At 38.7% G+C, this 11,023-nt stretch overlaps 1 protein-coding gene across 1 annotated transcript; it reads left to right on the forward strand.

The window, feature by feature from the left end:
• Nucleotides 1–3,226: 3,226 nt before the first annotated feature.
• Nucleotides 3,227–6,023, forward strand: LOC115839424 (olfactory receptor 52K1-like). Its single transcript, XM_030831068.2, is given in 3 exon segments — nucleotides 3,227–3,236; nucleotides 5,064–5,212; nucleotides 5,214–6,023. Coding segments are annotated over 3 exon segments (969 nt in total).
• The last annotated feature ends 5,000 nt before the right edge of the window (nucleotides 6,024–11,023 follow it).

Raw genomic sequence — 11,023 nt, forward strand, 5'->3', positions numbered from 1 at the left:
GGGAGGTCTTCTAACAAAGTGAGGAGACATTTTCCATTAGTCTGGTTGTTCATGCTTCATTTGGTGAAATATTCAACACAGTATGTATGCCAGAGGTTGGGGGTCATAGAAGTGAATTAAGGTACAGTCCCTTTGCTCTATCCTTCACTTCAGAATATGGCAGGTAACTGTGGAAGGATAGAAATTGGAGAACAAAAGCAGAAATGTTTAAAAATTTTTAGGAGTCTTTTTTTTTCTCTATTTTATTTTAACATCTTTATTGGAGTATAATTGCTTTACAATGGTGTGTTAGTTTCTGCTGTATAACAGTGAATCAGCTATACATATACATATATCCCCATATACCCTCCCTCTTGCGTCTCCCTCCCACTCTCCCTATCCCACCCCTCTAGGTGGTCACAAGCACTGAGCTGATCTCCCTGTGCTATGCGGCTGCTTCCCACTAGCTATCTACTTTAAGTAATTGACAGATGATGGTGGTTTGAATAGAGTGGAGGTAATTAAATCAGAGGAGGCAACTTTGTGACTTACTGTGGAGGTGGACCCAATTGGACCTGCTGATGTGGTACAGGAAGTAAAGGGTGGAACAAAGGTTGACTTGATTTTAGGTGGAGCAGCTGATTGAAGAGGATATTGCATGTTGATGTATGAAATTCACACAGAGGGCAGAAATCAATATTTCTGCCTTAAGCATTATAGGTTGAGATATCTGCAAGACTGCTACATGGGGTTATTAAATAGACAGTTGGATATGCTAGTCTGTGGCTCAGAGGGAAGGTAAGACATGGAAATTTATTTGTGAAGTTTTAGCGTCTGAGAACAAAATCCATGGTAAACAAGTACAACACCTAGAAAGAGAACAATGTTCAAAGACTTTTCAGAAGCAATATTCTCCTTCCTCTCCTGTGTTTTAAGTTTTCCCTTGCTACTGGATAATTCTCCTCAGCTTAAAAACATGCCATTTTCTCTTCCTTCTTAAAAACAAATGAACACCCCCACACTTCCACACACACATACACATCCATGCACGCACACACACACACACACAACCTTGCCTTTACTCCACTTTCCTTTGCAGCCAGTGTCCCTTTTACTGATGGTCTTTGCAGCAAACCTCCTCAAAAGAGTGAGCCATGTGAACCAATGTCAATTCCTCCTATTTTTCTTATCTAACTCAGTCAAACCAGGTTTTTCCTCCCTCTATTCAAAATTTTTCTTACCAAGGTATCCAGTTTACCTCATTTCTAAACACAAGGCCAATTCTCTGTACTGGAATTATTTGACTCATCAGTAGCACTTAGTATGGTAATAGTTCCCTCCTCCTTAATACACTACATTCAACAGCCTATCAAGACAGTACATCATCTTTAAAAGTCTCTGATAGGTTGCCCATTCTCAGTCTCTTTTGCTGACTCTTCCTCCATTCGCCTCAATTTCTACTTTACTCCAGTTCTTAATATTGGGATTTAGTTCTTGGTTCTCTGCTCTTTATGAACACTCAGTGCCTTGGTGATCTCAGCTTCATAGCTATTAATATTATCTATTTCCAGTGATCATAAGTTTATATCAGCAGCCAAGATCTGTCTTGAACTCCAGATTTGTATATCTAAATATATCAACATGTTCACTTGGATTTCTGATTGACTTCCTAAATAAAACATATCCAAAATTAAAATGTTGATCTTCCCCTTCATAGCCTCCCCCATCTCAATTGAGAGCAACGTCTTTTTTCAGTTGCTCAAGCCAAATATCTTGGTGTCATCTTTGACTCCCTTTTCTCTCATGACCTGTATTTAATCTGTCAAAAAATCCCATGGCTCTTTTCTCAAATATATCCCAAATCTGAATCGCTTCTTACCACATATGCTGCCACCTTGGTTCTTAGCCAACATTCTCCTTCCCTGATTACAGCCAGCCTCTAGAGTCTTTTTTTCCTTCTGTTTTTGCCCTTACCATTTCATGCTATTCTCATTACAGAAGATGCAAAAAAACTTTAAAAATATATTTTTCAAGTCTATCACTTTTCTTCTCAAAAAAAAGTGTCAGTGAGAGAAATAAGCAGCATTTGCAAAGTTCTATGAAGACCTATAGGGCCCTGTGTGATCTGGATCTAAATATATGACCTCTAGAAATCTCCCACTCATTCACATCATCTAACTACATGGACCTCTAGCTGATCTTTGAGCCCTCGGTGTATTGTCTTAGAGCATTTGTTCTGACTGTTCCCTTTGCTTAGAGTTCTTCACACAAGGGTAATTCCCTATATTCTCCATCTTTTATGCCTGTCTCATGTCCTCTCATCCACCTTTTTGCTCAAGCCATTGCTGTGGCAACCACTTGAGTGCAGTTAGAACCTGACTGCACCTTACTCAGCTGTTTCCTGCCCCTGTGTTTCTCTGCTCCATGGTGTGGTGTACCTGAAGGAGACTGCTCAGCTGTTCTGGAGCGTATGTGAACCTGGAAGTGTGAAGAAATTAACCCTTGACCTGGTGGTGGGGTGGAAACCAGTGGATAAATATACCCCTCTTTTGTGTCTTGAGTAGATAATTCTGAGGTGCCTTCTACATGGTTCTTCATGGGGGATTGGACACAGTTGATAGCATTATCCAGCTCAGTACTGCACTTTTGGATATGCTTCTCTGCTTTCTCGTTTTACCATGTCATCCTATTCTTGCTTCCTATTATTTTCTCCACATAAACCACCTGCATGGAACCCCAAGTTCTTTTAAAGAAGCCAGAAACCAAGCTAATTTATTTTCTCACCTCAATCTTTGCGTAAGTTCCCTTCTTGATCTCTTTATTTAAAATTGCTACCTTACCACTCCTCCAACTTCAGGATTTACTATCCTCATCACCCTGTTTTTTTGACTATAATAATACCTTCAATCATACTATGTAATTCAATTATTATGTTCTTTTATTAGAACAAACGTTCTACTAAAGGTATTAGTCTGCTTTGTTCTTGGATTTATCCCTAACCTATTCAGTAAAAATATTTTTCCAGAAATTTACTGAATATATTTACTGAATGTTCTGTGAATATAAAATTGACCACAGCTCAATACTGAGCCCTTCAGGAATTCAATATTTAGAGGTAAGGCAGAAAAAGGAGTGAAATGAGAATCTAAGAAGGTAGGAAATGGTAATATCATCGTACCAAAGAGAAAAGAGGGTTTTAAAAAGGAGAGTTGTAATTCAGATAAAAGTTGCTGAGAGGCTGAGTTGCATGAAAGAAGGTAAGTTACAATGGCACCATCATCATGGAGGTCATTGGTGGTGAATGAGAGCAGTTCCAGGGAAGTAATGGGAATGAAATATTTTATTACCAAATGCTATTTGAATCAGTTGAGACTGAATATAAGCATTTCTAGATGTTTTCTGTGAAAAGCAGCAGAGATTTGAGGTAATAGAAGGAGGAGAACATAAAAACAAGGGAGGGAGAATATTAATCAATATAATTTTTTAAAGAAAAGTGTAGTTCTATGGAGGAGGAGAGATGTAAATGGCAAATAAAGCTCTGCAAACACTAAAGAATTATACAAAAAGATCTTATACATAATCCCACTTACACTCCCTACAGCCTTCACTAAGTGAGGTAGAGCATTGCAATTCCCCATTTACAAAGAAACAGGCTTGGAGATAAGTGATATGTGCAAGGTCATGCAACTAGTATAAGTGGCAGTCATGATTTGATACAAGACCTTCAGATTCTAAATTTTTTCTCTACCGCATGGAAGGAAATTAGGTTGTTTTCAATTTGGATATGCTGAACTTGTATTGCATATAAAGCATTTTAATGGAAGCAATAAAGCCTTGTTATTTAGGACACTGGAATTGGAGAAAGCTAGAACCAGCTGCCTAACACTACTATGATATTTTAGAGATTTTAAGTTTCCAAAAATTTTCTAATATTGACAAGAGAGCAAGTTCTTTCAGTACTTACTTTATTCAGTGTTATGGTAAATGTTTTAAATTCATTATCTTGTTAATGCTCATTAAAAAAACACATTACCTGGGCCTAGAAGAGAGAAGAGTAGCTGTGTAAAAACTGGGCCACTCCAATGTTTAAGGATTCGAAAGAAAAGAGAAAAATAAGAGAAGAGGGAAAGATTAAATAGTGTTAGGAATAAAGGGCTTTTTTTAAAAATGGAAGCCAGATATCAGTCTTACTGAAGATGAGAAGTCTCCTGTGATGAAAATGAAGGAGCTGGAAGATGGGTGGAGGGAGAGCCACATGAATATGGAAGTTAATTTGAATTGAGATGACAAAGAATCAAAAGAGGTGGTTCATTTTTCAGCAAGCTGGAGGCAGAGCTGTATTTACAGAGATTTGTGGTTGTGGAAGGGACTTGGGAGATATATTCTAGAACAGTTCTCTCCAGTAGAACTTTCTGCAGTGATGGAAATATTCTGTATCTGAATGGTCCAATATTGTAGCCACTAGTTACATGTGTTACTGAGCACTTAAAAAGTGTTTTGTGTGACTGAAGTATTGAATTTTAATTTAATTTCAACAAATTTAAATAGCCATGTGTGGCTAGTGGCAACCACATCAGATGTAGTAGTGTTAGAGAAAATATACAGATTGTGTAATTAATATGGGCATTGGAAATTGCATGCCCCTATTAATTGACTTATCGAGGCACCCAAGCCTGAGATTTCTGAACAGATCATTGGCTTTTGTGATTGTGAGTTTAGCTTGATTATCATTTAGAAAGGTACCAATGTATATTCTAAGGAAATTGGTTTAAATGTATTTTTACTTCTTTTTATCAGGGTATTTCTGACATCACCATGAACACAGAAAACACTACCTTTTCTCCGTTCCTTTATAAAATTGTCTTGTGATATCCATTTTAATGATGTTTAATGTTCTATCTACTAAATGAGATTCAAAGTTCCTTAAGGGTAGAAAATATGGGTTATGCTTCTCCATGTCTATGGCTATGTCTTCTCTAGTCTATCAGGACTACTAATTTTGTTTAAGGTCCAGCAATGAGAATAAGGGCTAATCCTCCCAAGAAGTTATACATGGGAGAAGGGACCCTGTAAAAACTGACAAGGAGAATCTTTAGGAGCCTTGCTAGCCTCTAATATTACCTCAGTCCATCCAGCTGCCTTCCTGTTGGTAGGAATTCCAGGTTTGGAGCAACTGCATGTCTGGATCTCCATTCCCTTCTGCTTCGCCTATACTCTGGCCCTGCTTGGTAACCTGCACCCTCCTCTTCGTCATTTGAGGTGATACAGCCCTCCACGAGCCCATGTGCCTCTTTTTGGCCGTGTTGGCAGCCACTGATCTGGTCTTCTCTTCTACAACACTTCCCAAAATGCTGGCTATTTTTTGGTTCAGAGATCAGGAGATCAACTTCTATGCCAGTCTAGTCCAGATGTTCTTTCTCCACTCCTTCTCTATCATGGAGTCAGCAGTGCTGCTGGCCATGGCCTTTGACCACTATGTGGCCATCTGCAAGCCACTGCACTATGTCACCATGCTTACTGGGCCACTTATCACCAAGACTGGCCTGGCTGCTGTGACTCAGGCTGTGACACTAATGACTCCACTCCCCTTTCTGCTTAGATGCTTCCATTACTGCTGAGGTCCAGTGATTGCCCACTGTTACTATGGGTACGTGGGTGTGGTAAGGCTGGCCTGTGGGGACATTCGCTTCAACAATATCCATGGCATTGCTGTGGCCATGTTCATAGTGGTGTTGGGCCTGCTCTTTTTTGTCCTGTCTTATATCTTCATCCTTCGGGCAGTTCTACAGCTTGCCTCTCAGGAGGCCCACTACAAGGCCTTTGGGACATGTGTGTCCCACATAGGTGCTATCTTGTCCACCTACACACCTGTGGTCATCTGCTCAGTGATACACCATGTGGCTCGCCGGGATGCCCCTCATGTCCACATATTCCTTGCTATCTTTTATCTTCTTTTCTCACCCATGGTCAATCCCATCTATGGTGTCAAGACCAAGCAGATTTGTGATCGTGTGTTCAGTCTATTCCAGAGAAAGAATGTATAGATACACACTTTCTTCCTTAACCACTAGTCCAGGACCTATCAGTCCAGTGGATACTGAATTGAGATGGAGAGGGAAAATCTCAGAAAGAAAATTTCAGAGTTTGGCAATTCTCCAGTATGACAAGGTCCCACTCCTCACAGATCTACCAGTCAGATCAAACCGGGTGTGTCGCTATAGTCTGATAGCAGAGGTTTGACCTTCCTATTCTTATAGGTTCATCACATGATAAAGGAAAACATAAAGAACCTCTCAAAGCATTATTGTCACCTAGGTGAAAGACAGTCGAAATACTGCCTGAGATTGGCACAAGAAACTGAGGTCTTGGTGAACTCTTCATCCAGACTGAGGAATTGAACCACAAATTTTATGACTAAAATGCCAACACCACAACTAGTACTGAAATTGCCACAAAATCCTTCTGATAAGTGGCCTCCAGCCTCTGCCACTCTTTTTTAGCCTACTACCACTCAATGTTATTAGCTCTACAGTTGGACAGCTCCACTTCTAATGAGACTTATTCCTTCCATTAAGTCAGTTCCTTTCTGACTTCTGACTCATACTAATGACCAATTCTTTTATTGAACACTTAGCAGAAGAGTCTCCTGACATCCATTTATATTAACTTATATCATCATGTAACTAACTTTTCACATGTATATGCCTTCTGTCTCCAAAAAAACTTAGTAATATTTATTGAATGAATGAATAGAAGAGCTGAACACGATCCTTGAGCTATGGAATGTAGAAACAGTAATTAATACCTTTCCAGCTTAAAGTTGAGACTGCTGAAGCTAAAGAAGAAAATAGTTACAATACATAATTGCGATAGGCTGAATTACTGTTAGGATATTTATTCTCTTGTCCCTCTACCATGGGAGGGGGTTTTCCTCACTCAAGGAATGTTAAATATTGACTTTCTTTGACCAGTGGAATTTGAGTGGTCTTGAAATGTGCCACAATAATCAGAAATGTTAAAATGTGTTGTGTAGCTTGGCTCAGTAGCGCTCAATTTTCTCCTCTGCTTACGACAATGATCATGTCCCCAGAGTTCTTCCTTCAATCTAGACCAGTGATAGAAAAGATACATGGAGCAGATGTGAATCTGACTCACAGCCTGGAATATAGCCACAGATGACCCACAGTGTTCATATAACATGAGCAAGGATGATTTTGTTGGGTTTATTTTTTTGTAGTAAACCACTGAGATTTGGAAGTTGTTTCATCGAATAAGCCAGGGAAAGCTGATCGTTGGAGTTGTGAGCTCTTTCTTGCACTCCAACTCATGACAGTTCAAGACCAAGTATTTAAAGAAAAGAAAATGCACTATTTCTTCTTCTAGTATATCTTAAAAATGATACTGGATTTCACTTATCTTTCTGCTTTTGTCTTCTTATGCAAACTCTAATAATTGAACACTCCTTTAGTCAGTTCTTTGTAAAAGAATCTCTCATACACACTTTTCATGAAGGCCTGCTTATACAACCATGTTCTGTTTTTCATTTTGTGACCCTTTTCTTTCTTCAGTAATAATTAAAAGAAGTTCCTTCGATTCTAAGAAAAGAACACAGAAACCTGACAGTCTCTGAAAAAGCATCTCCTGACCCTCCAGGCCCATGTTGTGTCACGGCTTGCCTCTTAGGCACACATGAAGGTTGGTGGTTTCAATGGGTCTCTGGCCAGTTCCCAGTCATCCAGACGTTGAGGTGGGGTAATTGGACAGCAAGGAAAGAAGCAGTATGAAACAAAGGCCTCTGACTCTGTCCCCTAAGACTTCCCAAACTCTAGTTTGGTTTTTCTCAGTAGAGATGAAGCATTCTATGTGACAAATTGTTCAAGAATATTCACTCTCCCAGAGTATACTTCCCCACATATTGACCATGAGGATAGCCATCTGCATCACTTTGATCAATGGGGTATAAGCAGATGTGGTACAAGCAGAGGCTTGAAATTTGCTTATACAGTCGGGCTTGTTGTCTTCTGACTCTGCTGCACCATGAGAACGTGCCCTGGTTAGCACACTGGTCCAAGGAGGATGAGGGAAAAGTGGAGCAGAGCTGCCTGATCAACTTGCAGCTTGAAGCAGAGCCTCACAGCCAAGTCCAGCTTGGATCATCAGATCCTCTGCTGACCTTCAGATGCATAAGCAAATCCAGTTGAGATCAGCAGTCATCTCAGCCAATCTCCAGATGTATGAGAGATACATTTTTATGTATGTACAACATACATTTTATGTTGTATGCCACTGAGATTTTTGTGGGTATTTGTTCCACAGTACATTCTGGAAAATAACTGTTTCTGTCATTATTATTTAGTAAATTGAATATAATTGATTAAGTATTCCCAGGATATAAGATCTGATTTGTCCCTATGTTTGGTACAGGAATGACCTTGCCTTTTAAGTGACACGCATACCCTCCCACAGAGAGTGATTTTTGCCCCACAAAGAAGTCTAATAGTATATGAACTCCATTACCATGTAATAAACAACAGTATGCACTGTTAGCTTTATTCACAAATAGTTATTTCCTATCTTATATCAACACTGTGTGCTTAGACGGAGCACAGCCCTCATGAGAACAGTACACGCAAGCTATTTTTAGACTTGAAGGTTTACCATTACACAAATACAAGAGGATACAGAAAATGCATTTGAACGAATTCTAACTTAATTACAACACCTCCAATCATTCATGCACCCTAGCTCTGGATTTCCTAGACCCTGAGTAACTGTCAGTAAGTTGCCCAGACAATGCCTCTACATGAATCATTGAGTGACCCAGACATCCATGTTAGCTATGACAGCCCCAGCCCATTGATAGCTTGGAAATGACCAAATGACAGACTTAGAATACCGACTAACAAAACAAGGAAGTCAAGCTTCAGTCTACATTTTAGCAAACACATTAGAAGTAACCAAAGTACTTGAATATCATTTCATGTGTTTTGCTTGGAATACTTCTGCATCACTATTGTGCTTGTTACCTCCCTCTATTGTATTTTTCATCTCAGATATTGTAATTTTCATAGATAAATGTGTTTTTCTTTCATCTCAGATATTGTGGTTTTCATCTCTCAAAATTTGATTTGGTTATTTTTTTACATCTTCTGAGGCCTGTATCTGACATGCTCAATATTTTCTCTAGCATCTTGAATATACAAAATATCTTTATAATTGTTTAATATCTTTATATGCTAACTTTATCATAGGTACCTATTTTATTCGTTTTGACTGATTGATTTTTATTATGTATATTTTCCTGGTAATTTCTTTATTGAATGCCAGATGTGTTGAATTTTGGGGTACTAGATACTCCTGTATTCTTTCTTTTTTTAAAACATCTTTATTGAGGTATAATTGCTTTACATTGTTGTGTTAGTTGCTGCTGTATAACAAAGTGAATCAGCTCTACATATACATATATTCCCATATCCCCTCCCTCCCACCCTCCCTATCCCACCCCTCTAGGTGGTCACAAAGCACTGAGCTGATCTCCTTGTGCTGTGCAGCTGCTTCCCACTAGCTATCTATCTATTTTACATTTGGCAGTGTATATATGTCCATGCCACTCTCTCACTTCATCTCAGCTTACCCTTCCCCCTCCCTGTGTCCTCAAGTCCATTCTCTATGTCTGCATCTTTATTCCTGTATTCTTATATATATTCTTGAGCTTTGTTCTGGGACATGGTTAAGTTGTTGAAAACAGTTTGATTCCATTCAGGTTTTGCTTTTAGGTTTTATTAGTCAGGACTAGAGAAGCTTTTAGTTCAGGCTTTATTTGTTACCACTACCGAATAAAAACATTTTTGAAAAATCTATGGTGACTTGTAAGTTATGAGGCTTTCCACTCTGGCTTGTGGGAACAGAAACTATTCCCAGCCTTGTATGAGTATTGGAGATATTTTCCTCTGATTTTGAGTGGGCTTTCCCTAGTTTCAGGTAATTTTCCTCCCATGTAAGCACTGAACAGTACTCAGATGAAGACTGAAGATCTCCAATGCCTTCTCTCTCTCTCTGCAGCTCTCTCCTCTCTGGTACTCTGCCCTATGAACCCTAGCTCCCGTGGATGTATATGTTTGATGTATTTTGGGGGGTACCACATGCATAAAATTGGAAGTCAGATTTTTTAAAGTGTATGTGATCACTTAATCAGATAGTATAGAAAGAATCAAAGGCCATGGCCAGATCCTGGCTTTCTATGAATAGAACAAAAATCAAGAATGACATCAAAGCAGGAGTAGTCATCAGAACCTAAGAAAATGTGGAATTGGGTAAAGAGTTGGAGAAATCATGAAGTGATAGACTGTTCATATACTGTAGAAGCAGAAATCTGAATTTAAACTACTAAAGATGTCAAAGTGGTGCATATATTCTCATAGATTCCAAAGTCCCCAATTGTCTAAAAAGGTTGGTCTGCAAAACAGGGGCACAAAATGGTCTACTCAGGTAAAGGAAGAATCTTAAAGTTTCCTTTTGTTCCTATTTTCTTAAGCCTTTTAATATTTACATTATTGTATGTTTTATAATATAAAATACTAATATAATGCCATGGGATAAAGTACATATTGTTTGTTTACATAATACAGTAATCAATGTGTATATATACATATATATGTATACATATATACACATATATATATACACACACCTTCAATAGTTTAAATTCAGATTTCTGCTTCTACAGTTTATGGATAGTCTATCACTTCATGATTTCTTCAATCCTTTACCAACTCCACATTTCCTCATTTTCCAATGACTACTTCTACGTTGATGTCATTCTTGATTTTTGTTGTATTCCGTGAAGGTAGAAATGCCAGAATCTGGCTACGGTCTTTGATACATACATACATACACATAAACACGTGAATGATCAAATCTACAGTATACTGACTTGAATTTTTTAAGTCTGCTTCAGCTATTCTTACCTCTTCTTGGGAAAGCATGTTCTGATTTCTGCTCTAGTCCAAGGGTTAAGTCCCCCCGCCTTTACCCAGGGATGGCA

The sequence above is a fragment of the Globicephala melas genome, chromosome 8 (genome assembly GCF_963455315.2).
Source record: "Globicephala melas chromosome 8, mGloMel1.2, whole genome shotgun sequence".
NCBI lineage: Eukaryota > Metazoa > Chordata > Mammalia > Artiodactyla > Delphinidae > Globicephala > Globicephala melas.